General features: G+C 38.3%; 1 protein-coding gene across 2 annotated transcripts; it reads left to right on the plus strand.

Annotated features, from left to right (window-relative positions):
* The first annotated feature begins 624 nt into the window (after positions 1-624).
* STAC3 (SH3 and cysteine rich domain 3) lies at positions 625-13,906 on the plus strand. 2 transcript variants are annotated; one of them, XM_018569609.1, is made up of 7 exons: positions 625-784; positions 3,802-3,865; positions 4,273-4,322; positions 7,970-8,061; positions 11,862-11,913; positions 12,259-12,396; positions 13,665-13,906. In XM_018569609.1, the coding sequence occupies exons 1-7, from the start codon at positions 740-742 to the stop codon at positions 13,761-13,763; spliced, it is 540 nt and encodes a 179-aa protein (XP_018425111.1). In that variant the 5' UTR covers positions 625-739; the 3' UTR covers positions 13,764-13,906. The 2 variants fall into 2 exon arrangements, with proteins under 2 accessions (XP_018425111.1, XP_018425116.1); XM_018569614.1 differs by having other exon boundaries at positions 7,976-8,061.
* The last annotated feature ends 6,665 nt before the right edge of the window (positions 13,907-20,571 follow it).

Below are 20,571 nucleotides of genomic sequence, written 5' to 3' on the forward strand. Positions count from 1 at the left end.
TGTTAGGCTTTATTTTAAAAATCATGTTACCTTTTAGTGGTTCCCACATTATAGACTTTATAGTTAGTAAGAGGAATCTTTTATTTCTGAAATGTTTAAAGTGTTTAAGAAGAGGTATGCTTCATTTTATCTGTACAATCACATATTCTTTAACATGTGTTTTCATTTATAAACTGTGAAGTTGTTCACTTTAAGTCCAACACAAAAGAAATGAGGGTACTCCTTATAACTGGAACAAAAGAGGTTTGACCCTTTTGTTATTACTTGCATTACTGTCATTACTTGCAGTACATGTAATTTGCTAATGCAGCTAATTTACTAAAAACGAATGCATCCTCCACACGTAAGAACTGATAAGCTGCAATATATTACATTCTTGTTCTTGGGTGTACATGTACTTTAAATGTTGTAAATGCTGGTGTTCTTTAAATGGCAAAAACACTGGCTACCAATGCCAAGCTGATCTGCTGACAGATGCATTTCCAGTGAAATAGGTTTTGGGAAGTTATAAGGCAAACATATAACTTTTTTTATTTCAAATTTTAATGTAGCAATAGTCACAGTGTACAAAAACAAGCTTTGACAGTGAAACTTTTCGTTTTATTGACATGAGAGGAGCTCTTTTGTTTGGTGAGATAAAAACGACTCGTCACCTTAATAAGGAATTTTTGTTCTTTGTGTCACAGCTGCTGCCAACCGTACAGACCCAGTATTCGATACTCTGAGGACTGGAGTTGTTATGGCAAATAAGGAGAGAAAAAAGGGACAAGACGACAAGAAAAATGTAAGGAATACAAACGTTGAATTTAAAGACAAAGACAATTAGATCTCACTGTTAGGCTTTATTTTAAAAATCATGTTACCTTTTAGTGGTTCCCACATTATAGACTTTATAGTTAGTAAGAGGAATCTTTTATTTCTGAAATGTTTAAAGTGTTTAAGAAGAGGTATGCTTCATTTTATCTGTACAATCACATATTCTTTAACATGTGTTTTCATTTATAAACTGTGAAGTTGTTCACTTTAAGTCCAACACAAAAGAAATGAGGGTACTCCTTATAACTGGAACAAAAGAGGTTTGACCCTTTTGTTATTACAGGGTGGGCAGCACATCCACAAACATCCGGCCTTTTTAGGAAGGCTGCCAGCTATGTAGTAGCCACCCGATCACTTGTACGTGTTGGGAAATGTGGCACCCTGCTGCCTACCATGTTTCCGAGAGGAGCGAGAGATCAGCAAACATCCATTCGCTTTGTCTCCTGTGAAGCATGAACCTGGAATTGCTTAGCTCAGACCACTTTTGGGTACAGGGCTGACAAGCCATGACTGCTTTGGCCAGGTAAAAGGCTTGTCAAGGACAGTCTGTTTTCTTCAGCAGAGTGCTGAGGTGGGCTAGATGACTGATGTGTTTATAAAGAGGACCTGTTACTATCACATAGGAGGGCTTATTAGCTTCCGTGTGAAGGCAATAAAGTTTAAAAAAACAAATGAAAGTTTATTAAACTAAATTAAGATTCACCCCAAAAATGTTTTAAACGTTTCTTGAACCCACATATATGCACATAAGAACGCAAACAAATGCATTAAGTGTGTGCATAGACGAATGATGACTGCATCAGACATATTAGGTATTGCACCACACACCAGAGTCAGAGCAATAATGTTAGAGCCATCATTTATGGTAACTTCTGGATTGATAAGCTGTAAAGGCTTTTAGAGTATCATCTATGGACAATTTGGGGTATCATAGGTTTTTGCCAGTTCACAGGCAGATGCAATTTTGAGGTTGCTCATATTTGTTATCTATTTACTTGACAAAACCTTATATTTTACCAAAAATAGTGATTATATTGTCTTTGTGTGCATTAAAAAGTATAAAAAGTTGCAACTACCACTATTTTATAGGTTTTAGATCATATATAATATTTTGGGGTTCAAAGTACATGTTCGTAGACAAAATGTGTATTTTAGTATGTGTGCTGCTCTGGCAATGAAAGGGCTAACTGCTACAAAGGGTAGGACTGCTTTACTGTAAGAGCTGTGAAAATGTTGAAGGGCCTTTCACAGCCAATTCAGTAAATTGCTTTACAGAAGGAGTGTATGTGTTTTTAAGTATGCAAAATATAAACTTACTAACAGTTAGAAGAAACAACATTTGGGGTTTTTGTGTCTTCTTTTGGATCAAGTGCTGGATTAGGGTTTTTAAAAATGCAAGATGTTTTTTGTTTGGTGGACGCTTGAATTAAAAAAGGCTTTGACCTAATTTGCTAACAATATAGTAAATACGCTAACAAGTCAAAAAGTATTAATGTACAATGTTAGTGAAATAGGCTCACCCTGTTGTTAAAGATAATTACAACCGGGATATATAGCAGTAAGAACGTCAATGATGCACCATTTACTAAACTACTTACATTTTTATATCCCCAAAATTATCAGCCCATATTTAAAAGGTACAGAAACCATTAAAATCATAGCAAATGCCCATAGTGTCCCAGAACAGCATTCCTTGTGCATAAAGAAGTCCATGTAATGATCAGCCAATGTTGCTTTAGACAAGATGTTTGGCAAATATGTCTGCCAATATGTGAAGCATGAACTCAAAAGGATGTTTCACTATTAGCATCATAAATCTACTTTTTTTTTTTAACCTGACTGTGTAGTTGTGTAATTAAAATTAACTGTGGTATTGTGTTAATTGTGAAATGGATCAGGATTACTACATTGGTGGGAAAAAAATTATCAAAGTCAATGATAGTTATTGCTTTTATTGGTTAACTGTATTGAAAAACAGTGGCACTGCTAAATCCAGGCAACAGGGGCATGTGCCCTGGATCTCCCAACAAGTGGCTTACATATGCAGTTTCTAAACATTTTGTATTACAATGACTTATTAGTGCTGTCCATTATGGTAATGTTATATTTACTGACCTACAATACTACACAAGGAAGTTACCTGTTCCTCTCCCAGTTGAAATTGATGCAAATACCTAAATCCTTGTGCAGCCCAGTTGTGTGACCAAAGTTATAACGTTTAGAAGATATGTTCCTAACAAAGCAGTCTATCCACATGTTAGGCTCTCTGAGGGGGCATTATAGACATAAAACATGAGTATCGTGGCTGCAGAATTCTGGACTATACCCCATCCATCTTGATGATGCTATAATTTAGGATGGTGACCATTAGTGCCCAAGTTCTTTTAGGACCCTGGCCTTACTTAACATTGGTATTTCAACACTAGTGAAAACAACAGCAGGCTTTCAAGGTGAAAGATACCTCTGTCAGGTTGAAGGAGGAACCTTGCAGTTTCATAATTAGATATGCTTTCCACCACAGTGAGCCTCTATCCTCAATTACTTTGTTTCTTAGCCCTCAAAAGTACTAATTTTGTTTCTTTTTGGATAAAAACCTAACTTAGCGAGAACTATGTGTATAGCTATAGCGTGCATTTTGTCTTCATGATTAATTATGATTAAACTATTACCATTGTTGATTATATAATGTAATTCTTACCAATTTTCATATAAATTGCTTTAGTTGTCATTTTTTATGGAAAAACAATATTTTTTTATGGTTTTTGCTTCTCCTGAGAATTGAAGCTTGAACTTTTCCAAGGTCTTTCCAGTCATTGCTGTGAAAATTAGTGTAATGTTTAAATGGAAAATGAACAATTCAAGCACTGATATGATAATTGTGTCCATAATATACTGTAAAGTCTTTGGATAAAAGATCCTCTTTTAATTAAAATTGCCCCCATGTTTATTTGCTTGTATTTACATAACTGGGTCATTTCTCCCCAGCCTGCGGCTATGATTGACGAGGAGCCTGAACCCCCCAAACCAGAAGAAGGCAAGCAGGAAGGAGGTGAGAATTTGCCCTACTGTGTTTGAATGGGGTTACATAATTACTTTCAAGTATGCAGGCTTAGTGTACTCTGTTTTTCTCCTGTGTGGTATATTCTTTTATGAGTGTATTATTATGTACAGCTCACCTTTCAACCTGTGAACAAATATATGTCAAACACACATTAACCAGATATGGCTGCTTTCCGTAATACTGTCTCTGACGTGAAGGTCAGACTCATGATTCTGCCGAAGGTCAGTTCAGCCTTTTATCCTCTCCATGCAGATAATGAGCACCAATTATAAATGAGTAATAACAACTGCAAATCCCGTGTTTTAATTGTTTCTGAAAAGAGCTTTGAGGTCTTGGAATGAAATGTGCTACCCAAGGGCTGTCATTTCCACCACTGTTGTCTTGTTTAATCCTAGATTCTCCTGATGGTGACAAGAAAGGTGACAAAAACCCACAGGATGCAAAGGTAATTGTCGATTTGCAAATGTTTTAATTATAGAGCGTTGGCAGGCAAGTAAGTCGATTTTGGGGTGCCACTAACATTTTGGAAGAGCCACATATTTTGTTTGAGTTTTGCTTTGCAATTATATTAATAAGAAATAACAGTTTTAATGTTTTTACTAATTAACATGCTGTTGTTTTAAAACGCTTTTTGACATGCAATAAAATCCTATACAGTACATTAAATATGAAACCATCAGCACTGGAGATCTCCACTTATCTCCACTGGCATTAGGTGCCATACAGCATGAAGTATGTCAGCTGTCATTTTTAATATGTACATTGCTGGTGGTAAGGAAAAAAAGTTAAAACAATTTTTAGTAAAATACATTTAATTTCAGTAAGAAATTAGCTACCACTAAAAGAGTACATTTTAGCATAGACGATTACATAATAAAGAAATACTAAACTCAGGTGTTAAATCTTAAAAATGCATTCAAGTACCTTAATTATTAACAAAATAAAAATTAGTTTACTCATTTGTTTTGAGATTGTAGTCCATCACGGCAGCGAGCTTGGAGCGGTGGCTACTTTGCAGCACACACAGGGACCATGGGTAACAAAAGTAGCCAATCTACAGGAGGAAGGACAGTGTCAGCATGAATTCAGAGATGATTTGAGGAGCTACAGCTGAGTGATACACAAATAATTTGATTTTTGTTAATAATTAAGGTACTTGAATGCATTTAAAAAATTTAACTCCTGAGTTTAGTGTAATGTGAAATTGAGAAATATCAAAAAATATAGTTAAGTTTAGTGTCACTTTAATATACTAGCACTGATTAGAATGTAATATTTTAGCCTTTAGTTTAAACTTGCCCGTAGAAACATTATAAGGGTCTATTCACTAAGCTGCCGTAGGCAGCCGAGTGAATGATCGACCTGAAGTGAAGTGAGCCAAACACTGTTCGGCTATTCACTTCAGGCTGGTACGGCTGATTTCAGCCGTATATCTGCGGAAATCAGCCGTACATTGGCTTGCTTCGCATGTCTTCGGGTCGGCCGAACATGCTCACAGTGACAGCTAGCTCCGCCCAACAGTTTTCTATTGTCCGGCGGTTCTGCTGGCGTAAAAAAAAAGAAAACAAATCACCCGGGCGCTCTGGGAGCCGCCCAGGAGAGAAACACTGCTTTTTCTTTTTTTTTTTCTTTATACTGACATGGAGCCGTGTCAGAATAGAAAAAATAAATATTTTAGCCCATTGCAATGCATTGCTAGATTCCTATTGGCTATTTCAATTTGCAATTGCTGATGGAGAACTGCAGCAGAGGGCGGGTACAATGCTAGTTTACTATTGGCTATTGCAAATTGAAATAGCCAATAGGAATCTAGCAATGCATTCCAATGGGCAATTTTTTTTTCTATTCTGACACAGCTCCGTGTCAGAATAATAAAAAAAAAGAAACAGCAGTGTTTCTCTCCTTGGCGGCCGGGAGCAGGAGATTCCCGGAGCGCCAGGGAGAGTTAGCTGTCTGGAGATCAGTGTCCCTGGTTAGTAGGTAACCAGGGACGCTGATCTCTCTGCAAGTGGCCGGAGCCAGCCGTAAGATCACGGCTGGCTCCGCCCAGCTGTCAGAAGCAGGCTGTCGGCCAGCCGAGCCGAGGCATATGCGTTCGGCTCGACTGAGCCGCTCGGCCACGTACGGCTACTGAACCGAAGGGGTCCCGGAGCCGAAGCTACGGCTAGATCCTTCAGCAGCTTCGTGAATAGACCCCATAGTGATTTGAGATGAGGATATATTCTGACCACAAGTATATATTTTTCTCCCAGACATGCATATTCAGAGTATTCTCACTAGCCATATGCATTTATTGGAAACAGTGAATTGTTATTGTTGTTGGTGGTGGTCAAGGTACATCTGGCAAACCATGTAGTTGGTAGACAGCTTGACAGGAAGCCAAAGATGTGGAACTGGAAAATGTCCAAGTAGTAACATGTTGCTATATATAGATTACATATTTGTATACTGTATGTTTCATATAAATGATAAATGGTAATAACTTTTATGTATAAATATGTAGACGTTTCAGAAAAAAATATTTAAAGACCGTAGGCATATTACACAAGCTAACACACCAAGATAATGATAGTACGTTATTTTATTTTTTTAAAAGGGCTTTGTATTTTCAGCTGATTACAATAAGATGTATACATGACAACAGCATGACATAAAATAGAGCCTTTTCCTTGTGTAAAACTTTGTGAATTGAGGCTTTTGTTACTCTGTTTTATTTAAATATTTATTTTTTTTGTGATGCATTTTGTTGGTCTGATGTTGGTCTGATGTGAATAGTTCTACATATCAATATAGATTGCTGACCATATATATCAAATGCCGGGCCATTCTCTTTTGATAAAATAAAGTGTAAAAAGAATTAAGGAATCAGCTGCGAATAGTAAATACAATAGAGAGACATTCCTATACTTTGTTATATAATGTCATGTTTGTGTTCTTTGGAGGAATATGGGTCAGATCCTGTGGAGCCTGCAGCACAGAATCATGATGAAATACATGAATTAGACATTTTGTCCCTGTATAAACCATTTTACCTGGATGATGTTTAATACATGGGGTGGCAACTACAACATTCAATGATCTTACTACAAAACTAAAATCTGATTGGTGGTTATGGGCCACAGCACTGGCCAGTGATGTAACCCATAACCACTTGTCAATTGAGTGCATCAATGTTATTCTTTGCACAGCCTTACTGTTGATTGACAAGCTATGGGCTTGTGAATAAGCAGTGTAAATGCTGATAGCCATGCTGCCTGCAACCTCATTTTATCCCACCGTAGTTCAAGAAGACACAGTCTTCATAAGGGTGACAATGCTGCTCTAAATTCTGGAGCTGTGCAGAAAGGTTGTCGCCACATTACAGGAAGCTGCAAGAGAGGGACTTCACTGGTAGGATTAACAGGTATTTTTGAGACTTTGGACTAAGCAAAAACTATAGGTGCAGATGCACTTACAATTAATTTATTTTAATAGTAAACTATAGTTCTATTACCTGATAAGTGTTAAACACCTGTTTTGTCCCTTTTGCTTTCCTTGCTACAAAAAGACTGTAAAACTATTCCTTTTATATTATACATTAAGTATTTATAGCAATGGAAACCAGGTCTGAATTTTTTGACAGTTTTACTATTTGTCAAAAGAATTTAGCATTACTAAACCAGAGTCTGGGTGTTATGTAATGTAGAGTTGCTGCAAATGATAGCTTCACAGTTTCCTCTAAAAATGAAAGGCTCCAGCTAATATTATGAATTTTGTGTGCCAAGGCAGTATAGGACCTGGATTAAATATACTGACCTAAGGAGTTTGATTCTGATGTATGGGCAGATAGAGGAGCAGACCAGTCAGTGTATCATACAAGCACTCTCCTACTATCAATAACTGAATTATGAAAAGATTTTTTAAGGGATTTCACCACCTAAAAAATGTATGTGTTTCAGTACCTTCATCCCAATCCAAGATATCAATTTTATGAAGACAGCACCAGCTGAACCCTTTCTTGACCACACATTTTCTGCACTGTCCAGATGTCAGGGAATACCTGCTATGACAGGAATAGATTGTAATTCACACTATTCTCTTTCACTGTTACAGAATAAGAAGACACAACCAGGGTTTATGCAATCTCATTATTTTGTTGCTCTTTACCGATTTAAAGCACTAGAAAAAGATGACCTTGATTTCCAGTAAGTATTTATTTTAACGGTTGTATTGCTGTCTACTGCCATGACTGGCCATTAAAGCAGAACTAAACTTACTGATTATACTGTTTCCCAAAAGAAAGCTCAAGTTAAACTGTTTTATAAACATTATACATATATTTTTTAAACATACCAATGTTGTTTCCCCCAGTGTTTTCATGTGCATTGTATGCTAAGCAAGCCTCTGGGGCTCACTGGTTAGCACTTCTGCAACACAATATCTACATGGAGTTTGCATGTTCTCCTGTGCATGTGTAGATTTCTACCAGGTACTCTGGTTTACTCCGACACCAAAAAGACATGCTGTATGCTAAATGATTCCTTCCTAAATTGGCCCTAGTATACAGTTGTGCTCATAAGTTTACATACACTGGCAGAATTTATGATTTCCTGGCCATTTTTCAGAGAATATGAATGATAACACGAAAACCTTTCTGTCACTCATGGGTAGTGTTTGGCTGAAGCCATTTATCAATCAACTGTGTTTATTTTTTTTTCAATCATAATGACAACAGAAACTACCCAAATGACCCTGATCAAAAGTTTACATACCCCAGTTCTTAATACGGTGTGTTGCCCCCTTTAACATCAATGACAGCTTGAAGTCTTTTGTGGTATGTGTGGATGAGGCTCTTTATCTTCTCAGATGGTAAAGCTGCCCATTCTTCCTGGCAAAAAGCCTCCAGGTCCTGTATATTCTTGGGCTGTCTTGCATGAACTGCATGTTTGAGATCTCCCCAGAGTGGCTCAATGATATTGAGGTCAGGAGACTTAGATGGCCACTCCAGAACCTTCACTTTATTCTGCTGTAGCCAATGACAGGTCAACTTGGCCTTGTGTTTAGGATCATTGTCATCTTGGAATGTCCAAGTACGTCCCATGCGCAGCTTCCGGGCTGATACATGCAAATTGTCTTCCAGTATCTTTTGATAACATACTGCATTCATCGTGCCATCATTTCTGACCAACTTTCCTGTGCCTTTGTAGCTCTCACATCGCCAAAACGTCAGCGATCCACCTCTGTGTTTCACAGTAGGAATGGTGTACTTTTCATCATAGGCCTTGTTGACTCGTCTCCAAATGTAGCGTTTATGGTTGTGGCCGAAAAGCTCAATTTTGGTCTCATCACTCCAAATGACTTTGTGCCAGAAGGGTTGAGGCTTGTCTCTGTGCTGTTTGGCGTATTCTAAGCGGGATACTTTGTGGCATTTGCATAGTAATGGCTTTCTTCTGGCTACTCGACCATGCAGCCCATCTTTCTTCAAGTGCCTCCTTATTGTGCATCTTGCAACAGCCACACAACATGTTTTCAGAGTGTCCTGTATTTCACCTGAAGTTATTTGTGGGTTTTTCTTTGCATCCCGAACAATTTTCCTGGCAGTTGTGGCTGACAGTGCAGTTGGTTTACCTGACCGTGGTTTGGTTTCAACAGAACCCCTCATGTTCCACTTCTCGATTAGAGTTTGAACACTGCTGATTGGCATTCTCAATTCCTTGGATATCTTTTTCTATCCCTTTCCTGTTCTATACAGTTCACCTACCTTTTCCCACGGGTCCTTTGACATTTCTTTTGCTTTCCCCATGCCTCCGAATCCAGGCACGTCAGTGCAGCACTGGATGAAGGATGCAAAGGTCTGTCAGGAGGCCAGAAACTCATTGGCCTTTTATACACACACACTGATTACATGCAAACAGATCACAGGTGAGGATGGTTCCCTTTAATAGCCGTTCACACCACTTTGTGTCAACCTGTGTGCATGTTATCAGGCCAAAATCACCAGGGTATGTAAACTTTTGATCAGCGTCATTTGGGTAGTTTCTGTTGTCATTATGATTGGAAAAGAGTGAACACAGTGGAAATGGCTTCAGCCAAACACTACCCATGAGTGACCGGTTTTCGTGTTATCATTCATATTCTCTGAAAAATGGCCAGGAAATCATAAATTCTGCCAGGGTATGTAAACTTATTAAGATTGTAAGTTCCTTAAAGCAGGGGCTGATGTGAACATAATGAGGGGAATTTATCAAAACCGGAGCAGACAAAATCTAGAGCAGCTGTGCACAGCAACCAATCAGCTTCTCTCTTCAGTTTGTTAAGTTAAAATTTGGAAATAAAAGAGAGAAGCTGATTGGTTGATGTGCACAGCTGCTCCAGATTTTGTCTGCTCCAGTTTTGATAAATTGCCCTCACAGTATTTAAAGTGCTGCATAAATTGACGGTGCTATAGAAATATGTGTAATAAATAACTGTCGTAGTAGGCAGTGTGTTTATGTCATCTCTCAACTGACCTGTTAAGCTTTCAAATGGCATAGCTGGTCATGTGTGCAGTACCATGGCAACTGAATATCTAAATAGAGGCAAAGATGGCTTGTTGTCGGCACATAGGAGGGTTCAGTTCCACTTTAAGATTTATCCAGATATCAATTAAGTGATCATTTTTAATAACTTATAGACTGTATTGTCAATCAATATTTTCAATTGTTCACAAAGTGTGGAACACTACTGTGTGTGTTGAATTATTCAATATGTTAATGCATGATGAATCACCTAAATCGATCACAAATTGCTACGTGTATGGCCACCATTACTTCTGTGATTTTTTTTGTTAGAATTGCTCTGTTGGAGTTAACAGGCTAGAATAAAAGGAAGTAAAGAAAGGCTTATAGGTTCTACTTATAACAAAAATACTTTTGTTGTTGTTAAACTAACCCTTTAACAACTAGTCCCTTTTGTGAGTGGAAGTTCTAGGGCTTAAGAAGACAGAAGAGCCTCTCTGCTACTATTCTGTCAATTCCGTTTAGACCGATTTTTGCATCAATTATAGGGGTAATTTCCCATACTGATACCGGTGATTATTTATGGTAAAGCCTTGAAGAAAAAGAAAAAAAAAACAGTTTAACCTAAAAGAAGATACTAAAATAAAGACACTATCAACATAAAATAAAAACCAACATACCCCAAAAATAAATGAATACCACACAATCCCACCCTTTGAAACAAAAGCACCTTCCCTTTTTTTAATGGGAAATCTTGCTGCAAAAAAAAACTTGTTTGCTATGGACAGGACAACAGCTAAAAGTGACCGCTGACCTCAAATCAACCACATAATAAAATGACCAAACATCTCCTAATAATAACAAAAAAGGCAACAAGGGGGGTGATTACCCAAATATCTAGCAATCACAATCAAAGTACAGTTTGCTAATTGCCCTAATCTCTTTTTGTGGAGTTTGTGTGCTTTTCTTACAACAGCTTCCATATTCACTGACACTATGGCTGACCTGTTCTCCTCTTTTATAGTGTGGGGGCTGGCTTAACCAAAGTCCCATTATTAATTCTTCTAAGCCCACTGGCATTAGTTCAAAGACCATGAAGAAAATCAGTATAGGTGTTTTTCAAAATAATAACACTTTTTTTTAGAACTCTTTTCACACTGGAAGCTCATTGTGGCCTGGTCAATATTAAAGAAAATATTTAAGTTCTGGAAATGTTTATCTAAAAAAAGCAGTAATTCCAAATTTGATATATGGTGTAATGGCTTTGCAATTATGACCTATTCAAATATCAAAATATAACCATTTCATTATCTTTCTTATGAGACAACATTGTTCTTTTAATATGTTTACAGTTTTTTTTAATGAAAATACGAAAATAAAGAAAATACAATTTAATGTATCTGTTTGTTACTCATTTGTTACATGATTCATAAATGTCATAACATATTGTAACCAAAAGTAAGCTGTTTCTGTTTCCTTATACTAAAACACGTTGTATTTCTTTTCAGGGCTGGAGACAGAATTACAGTTATTGATGACTCCAATGAAGAATGGTGGAGAGTAAGTAATATTTAGAAAAATACTTGTCCCCAATACAGTGCAGTCTATGGGACTTACTTAGCTGATATGAATGCTGCAGAACACAATATAAATACCTAAAGGGATGTGTGGAGCTGCCAGTTATCTTGCCATATTCACAAAATAAAACTAACTACTTGTACAGTGGATACTTTTGAAGATAATTTATCACCAGTATAATTTAACTTGGGCTTGATACAGTTCACTCTTTAGACAAGTAGCATGTTACTGTTGACTAATTTAATACAGCCATTTAGTCATCAGAATTCTACCATGTAATGTAGTTTTACTTTCAAAGTTTGTTATTTCTTCCTTCCTATCTTTTAGGGAAAGATAGGGGAGAAAGCCGGCTATTTACCTGCTAATTTTATCATCCGGGTGCGTGCTGGGGAAAGAGTTTACAAAGTCACTCGGTCATTTGTTGGAAACAGAGAGATTGGACAGATTACATTGAAGAGAGATCAGGTTAGTATATTCTGACCTTTTTCTGTATTAGTTTATAGCAGAGTGAAAGACAATCTTAAAAAAAAATTGAGCAATTCTAACTTGTACAGTAAACATTTTTTCTTCATTTCTGATAGTAAGGTATTTCCTGTTTGAGAAGGAGAAGGAATTATATGAGAAAATTAAACTGGAGACTTGCATTTCTAATCAAGAATGCTGGTTTGCACTAAGCACATACACACTTTACAGGGCAGCACATAGCACTTTCCAAGCTGCAGTTGCCTCACTTTAAATGCTCTGTACTGCTTGCATGAACTGGATGGTGCAATGAACACGGATGCTAAAATTTGGAATTATGCTTGCAGCATTTAAACTTAACTTATCCCCCACTCTTGATGCTGGGTAAAGTTAGGAAGTTCGGTAAACTGCCAAATCACATCTGTCATAGCCAGATAAGTGGGCGGAGTTGAGTAATCTGATATCATCATATCTTGATTGAAGTCTAGCCTACTGCATCTGCATTTAACCAGTCACTAAATATGTTCTCTTTGGAAGTAAGGAGATTAAGGGGGGACATGATTTTCTTGTATAAAATGTTCAATGGTAAAGGCAACATTATTAGCAAACTCTTTACGGTTAACCCCATAACAAAGACTAGAGGCCACCACCTAAAATTGGTGGAGAAAAAATTTCAGCACACGGGGCGCAAGGGGTTCTTCTCAGTTAGAGCGGTTAAGGTCTGGAACTCACTTCCACAGCAAAGAGTGTGGAATCATTCAAGAAACACTTAAGACGTTTTCCTTGGAGACCATAACATTCAGGGGTACAGGTACTGCTAAGAACAAAATCAAACATGGACTCACACACACCCACACACCAGCTCAATTATAAATGCATACACGCAATAGGTTGGACTTGATGAACTTATGTATTTATTCAACCTCAAATACTATGTAACTCTCTGCTTTAAAGTGGACCTTAGCTTTAATTTCAATTCTGCTTTAATTGTTTAATTGAATTAGGGAAGCAAAAACATAATTAACAAATGAGGTTCTGGAGAGCTCTGCTCACAGATGGGTCACAGAACCCATAGCAGCTCTGACTTGTGGTTGGCAGCAATCATTCACGAAAGCTGAGTTCACAGTAAACCGTGGTTAAAACCAGAAGAACCCAGGACCTACCTGCCTTGCCACTGCCTGTCTGTGTGAATTAATTGGACCTAGCTCTATAGCCCATGTTCATACTTAAAACTTAAGTATGAATGATCTTTTTCTTTGTCCTTCGTCTAGATCGTTGTTCAAAAAGGAGAGGAAGTAAACGGTTACATCAAAGTTCTGACAGGCCGTAAGGTGGGGCTCTTCCCTGTAGACTTCCTGCAAGAAATATGAAGAAGCGTAAGAATGGAGAGCCACTATCTAACAAAACCAATGAAGCAGAATGTAATGCTCATTAACGTTGTGATTGCAGCCACTTCTGAGCACTTGAGGGATTTACTGCTCAGCTGGAGACCAGAGATGTTAGTTATTGTTACCTTTATGGACACTGAATTGAGAAAGTTGTTAAAAGATGTGATATTTCTATAGTTCTTCCTGAACTTGGTATGCTCATTACTAGACCATCCTCTGGCTGTTGACCTGGCCAAGGATTTTGTTCTCATTGGTACTTTAAGTTAATAATAAGGATATGCCATCTGAAACTAGTTACCATAAGAAGTGCTTGAAATATGAATTGTTGGATTTAGCATAATGTGAACTCAAATTCCACTGTTTTATGATGTATTTGGAATACTCTTTATTGGTCCCCTGGTCAACATGATGGATCTTGAGGGAACATAATGATTGTATGCAATGGAGGAGTTGTGCTGCTTAGTCAACACATCTGTAACTCAGTTCCACGTATTCTGTATTCATGATCTCTTATGAACCCACATGCGCACAGTCAGATTTGTAATGTTACAGTTCCTGTCATGCTATGCCCACAGAACAATACAGGACTGGATGTGCAGCCTTGCCAAACATTAAATCCATGTGTTTCAAGATCTGATTAGTTATGTTTGTCTTAGTCAATGTTCTCATGACTGTATTTTTTTTTGAGTAGTACAGACATCCCTGGGAGACTTTGGTTGGTATTTTCAGTATGGAGTTAGGTACGGTGCTGTAATATTCTGCATATATAATGTATGCTTTAGTAACTTATATGTAATTGTAAGAGGGGAGGGTGTACACGTCATTAATGGGTAAATCCTCACTACCAACTAAGGTTTGGTGGGAAAACATAGCAGAGCTAAAACATTTTTACACAAGCCACTGAAAAAAACCCCATCAAATCCATGCAGTATTTAAGTTCTAAATAAACAAATGCAAATCTATAACAAAGTCCTACATTTTATGTCATTTATATAGTGTTGGAAACTTCAGTGTTTATTGTTATTTATTCTATGCCATTTCTGTTGCGTTGTTGAAATATGCTGCTGCTCACATTATGGTTTGATTTAAATATAATGTAATAGACAAATAGCTGCATTGTCAAATATTGTTTACGTTTGCAGGCAATGGCGTCAGCGCAAATATGTCTTATAAGCCGCTCTACCCATATGTTAAGATATGACAAAGTAATTTAGTAAACTGTCCTGTTTATAAGGCTGTAGCAAATAACCTGGATAATTTACGTTACTTACTGTATGCTGGGGATGTTACAGTGGGGCAGATGAGAAACTACTCAGCTTGATAACATATTTGCTACATATTTTCTATCTACGGTAAATAAAGCATTTGGAAGAGTTATACTGCAGACTTTTTTTCTGTCTGTAAGGGAATTTTAAAACAGATCTTTGATACAATATACAAAAAAAAGAAAAAAAATCTACCCTTAATACACAACCAGAATAAAAACTGAATATACAGCTTATACATGTATATCTGCAGGCAAAAGTTGTCCCTAACTCTAAAGTTTAAATGAAAAGGGAAGTCTATTTAGGGAAAACTGCTGCATTGCACTTTATTGAACACCCATTGGTCATACAGTTACACAGAAGCCAAATGCTTCTCTTTTATGTTTCAAAGAGAGAGAATTAGTAAATAGTGTGGATTATAAGCCCAGAACAGCTGATCACAAAAAGAGACTCCCAAGTGGCTAGCCATCAACACCTTTGTCCCACTATAGGGTAATGATGAATTACATACCCTAATCCTTGCCCCCACAGCCTTCCACCGCACCTTACCAACAGTACCCCAAAGCCTCTTCTCTTTGATGCTTGATCGGTTACAGTTCTCTCATCATGCACAATACAAGACCAGCAGTCCTGCATTGCGTGTGAGGATTGCAAGTGCCCGTCCACATCTCAAGAGCGTTGAAGAAAGGAAAAGAGCTCTGACTGCTGGGGGAATTAGAAAAAGGGAAGCTATTCCCCTTATTCATCATCACATAGATTAAGGGGTCTATTCACAAAGCTGCCGAGGGCAGCCGAGTGAATGACCGATCTGAAGTGAAGTGAGCCGAACACTGTTCGGCTATTCACTTCAGGCTGGTACGGCTAATTTCAGCCGTACATCGGCTGAAATCAGCCGTACATCGGCATTTAACCCATGTAGCACAGGTGGGGGCACCCACTGCATGGTTATGATTTACACTAGTCCAGAGTTCAATTTTAAATCAATAAACAATACAAAAGTTCCCTGACGTACTTTCAAGCTAGCCAGCAAAAACAACCTAAACTGTCTCAGCTACTAAAGGTAAAAACGGAGGTTGCAAAAACATGTGGAAGCCACACTACCACATCAAGACGCCTCTAATAAGTGTGTCCCTAACTCTACACTATGTGAGTTCCTAACAATGGGATGTATATGACAATCCACAAACCAAGAGCAGGCTCATCTGGAGGTAGTCCCACCCTCATTAAAGGTACAATAACTCACCGGAAGCCCAGCCCAGACATGTCCTCCGAAAGGAAGCTGAAAACCTCAAGTGTGTGTCTGCATCAAATCCAAAAAGCAACAGAGACTGCAGCTCTATTCAATTTGAAACTAGCAAAGAAAAGGTGCACATGGGCAGGGCAATACACAAAACAATACAAAAGGATGAGAGTTACTATTAAAAGTAGGTCTAACTAATGCAATACTTCATACTATACCATGCCATATCATAAAATCTGTATTGACTTAATATTAATATTGAAATACAGTAATTAAAAGCAAATTATGACAAATAGAGACACTTAAATTAATGTCATAGATTGTAGCCAATATTAAATTCCTTCTTTAGCACCGCACAACCATAACTCACCTTTTTCAAGCATCTTGCATATTACCCTGCTGGAGGGTAAGCACTATGCCTTTACTGTACACTTACCTGGGATTGGGTTTGCCATACTGTACTTGGGGTGAGAACACAAAATGTCAGTATAGTGCTGTAATACGTACAGGTGCTCTAACAGTGCTTTAATATGGGTGCTTTAATACTGTACTGTAGATCCCAGTTGATCGGAGGAAACAGAGTAAACAGAGACGCGTGCTTCCTTAGGGCCCGGTGTGCCCTGGGGCTGCCTGACAGCGGGACTGAGGATCTGTAATGTTCTGTATGCCATCCTAAGCATACAGTATTAGGAGTGATCACTAGGGTGGAGCATGTGCGCAGTGCTTGACGATCGGCATGCTTTATAACAGTGAGTGCACAGTACTGGTATTTTTTTTATACCTGCTAGTTGAGATTTCCGGCTAGTTGAATACAGTGGTACCTCGGTTCACGAACGCTTCTGTTCACAAAAAATTTGGTTCGTGAACAAGAAGTTCAGCAAAATGTTGCCTCAGTTCGCGAACTCCGCTTCGGGTGACGAACACAACCGCAGCCATTTTCTCTGCTCTGACACATGATCATGGCTTCCTCTAGTTGAGATCACAGTTTGATTCGGTTCACAACCAAATCGGTTCGCGACCAGAATCGCGGAACGAATTAAGTTCGTGAACCGAGGTACCACTGTACTGGTTAATAGAGAGTTTGATGTGTATATATATATATATATACATCACACAATATGTATAATTTTAACCATGCCACAAATCATGAGTCAAAACAGAATATTTTATAAGCACAACATTTTTTTTTCCATTTTTTGTGAACCTTTGCATTAATGAAGAATGATGAAAAAAAATCTGGCAAGTGTCTAGAAATTCAGTCAGTTTCTGTTGTTTTAAAGCTGATCTCCAGGAAAACAGTTAAATACACATGCAAAATTCATATAAGGGAGCTCTTTAACTTGCCACAGTGGTGTCCTCTCTTTACCCTCAGCCATACAGTGGTGTCCTCTCTTTACCCTCAGCCTGCTGACTGTACAGTAATAGTTCAGCAGAAAACTGATGAGTTCATCCCTCTACTCTCTCTTCCTATCAGCATAATCATTGTGAGCACATGATACACACTCAAGTGGTTCTCAGCACTGCCCCATCCTCTCCCAGTGCTAATTTGTAGGGGGTTGCGAAAGGCTGATACCCATTCAAATTCAGGCGCTTGCATCATTTAATGTATTATTCAAATTCAACTAATGTATTAATGAATACAGAGCTGCATTCATCTGTGTCTTTTATATCTGTCTGGTGGTCAGTTTTAAAAATGTTATATTTGTTAAAAAGCTTTGAACCCTTAGTCTTTTGACGCTTACAGGATAACACAGTTTAAGGTCTACATTTCAGCCCTCTTTTTCGTATTACAGGAAGACTGTTACCAACTGTGTTGACTGTACTTTTTGACAATCAAAGCCAAGTATTTATAGAACATTCTTTGAGAACTGAAAACTGATCAGTTATGAAGCTCAGTCCAAAATAAGCACAAGCTCTTGTGACTTTACCAGCTGTTACAGGTCTAATGCCAGCTTCAGCTAACAAAATGATCTTTATAAGCCAGCTTCTGGATCTATAAGTTGTAAACTCCATTACTCAGGAACTGAGAACTTTCCCAAATCCTAGCTGTTATTGCTTTCAGTGATATGACCTTTCCAACTCAGTAAACTGGATACTTCCTGTGCTAATGGAGGGGAGGGGAATGATGATAATCTTCATGACCACAGATTATATTGACAGCTGGGTTCTAATGTGTGTGCGTGGATTCAAAAGGAAACAAAAATGCTCTGCATCATATTTTGGCTGTTGACTTGTCCCTTGGTGTCATCTCAACTTTTAATAGGCTCTTCTCTCTGGACATGAGATGCATTTTTTCCACTGGAAAATATGGGTGATGATTTTCTCAGTTACACAAATAAATACCTAGTGGGAGCCACAGTTACACAGATAATTTGATTTACAACTTCTACATATAGATACAAGGCTTCTCTGGCCAGGTACATATTCTTTATAACCGTTAAAGGGACACTATTACACTAAATATGAAAATTAATTAAATATATCATGTATAGTACACACTACAATATGATTTTATCACTTCTGAATGATGTTTTCATAAGATTATGTTTCCATATGAATCTGTAATCACTGGCATTAATACCCCTTAAGCTTCTACCATTGCTCCAGCTATCTGTTCCCATACGCTATTGTAAGACTATGCTTTGCTGTATATCCGGTACAAATCATGATGTAATGATATTAACCAGTTGACATCCGCAGTGTTAAACCCCCTTCCCATCCAGGCCATTTTTCAGTATTCAGCGCTGCGGTACTTTAACTGACATTTATTCCGTCATGCAGCGCTGTACTGAAATGAATTTATATATTGGATAATCCTTTCTACATAGCTAAGTTAATAATGCTTTACTTTGTCACTAAGTGAAAATGGGATACAGTAAAATGAAATAAGTTCAACATAAAACAGAAGTCAACAACTTGCGCAACTAGATCGTTATTCATAGTATCAAAGGAACTCCAGTTATACTGGTAATTAATCCAGAGAAGATAAGGGGAAGCATTGAGCGCTTTGGCGCCGACTAGTAGGAGGAAGCCAGTGCGCAGGTGTTCTAAGTCTTCTTCACAGTAAAATGAAATAGAAAGTCCCGTCACAGACCAGCTCAACCCTGCCCTGATCCTACAGGTCTGTGCAACAATAGGAGAGCGATCTGGACTTTACATTGCCCCCTGAGGGGCAACAACAGGCACTTCCCACTTTGAAAGTGTTAATTATCAAAGACAGATAGCTAGTTGGAAAATCTCACTGTGACCTTCAAGATCTTTTCTACCTAGTTCTGAACAAAGTGAAGAACAGTGTTGAATATTCAAGGGCCACTTCGGTGCATCATGTGAGTTGCCCAGGTAATACAACGATCAAGCTACAAATAATGGGCAGATGTTTTCCTTTCACGTCTTACCTTAGGCTATAGTAATCTAACCTGATCTATAAAAGTTTAGAGCATACAATCAGGACCGGATTAAGAGCATCATGGGCCTGGGGCTGTCGGTTGGTCGGACAGAGGTGGCTCTCTAATTAGGCGGCCACTTGCTCCTTGCCAGCGACTACCTAATATGCCTGAATAGAGAGCCGCCAGCTCCTCTGCCTGGTTGTGTTCAGCCTGGCCGTCCCGGATTCACCTTTTCACCTTTTCAGTAGTGGGCCTGGAGCTGGCGCTCCAGTTGCCCCCGTGTTATGCCCTGCATACAATAATGGCTTAGTACAGCTGTGCTGATGCCTTTCACACAGCTCTCGTGTCCCTAGATGGTGCTGAGGAGTATAGGAAATTCCTTTCCAGCATCATCCAGGGGGAATGGCACCCGCCCAGCTGTGCACTGGGCAGACGTTTTATAAATAAACCCATATGTGTGTATGACCAAATTCCATGCAGACTTCTTGTTCTAGCTCGCAATTAAAACACACACCAATCTGGATTCATCAAATGCCTCTTGCACCAGTCACCAGCCCATCAACACCCACTGGGCTACAATGTCACAAGGTTTCCTGCAAAGAGAGTTTACATCACAAACCTATAAATAGCTCTTTTATTTCTGCATCACAGCAAAACAGCATATAATCCTCCAAAAATGGCAACATTTCAAGCATGAGCAGCCCTTTCTCAAGATGGGAGTATCTGAACTCCTGGTTTGACCAAGGGGTGCTTAGGCTTGAAATGTTGCCTTTTTGGAGGATTTTGTGCTATATTGGTGATACCCAAAAAGATTACTCCCAGATTAGGTGAAAAATGATTTGATTTTTCCAGAAATAAGCCATGTATTTTCCAAAATGTCATGATATATATATATATAT

The sequence above is a fragment of the Nanorana parkeri genome, unplaced genomic scaffold (genome assembly GCF_000935625.1).
Source record: "Nanorana parkeri isolate BGI_ZX_2015 unplaced genomic scaffold, ASM93562v1 scaffold35, whole genome shotgun sequence".
Classification (NCBI taxonomy): domain Eukaryota; kingdom Metazoa; phylum Chordata; class Amphibia; order Anura; family Dicroglossidae; genus Nanorana; species Nanorana parkeri.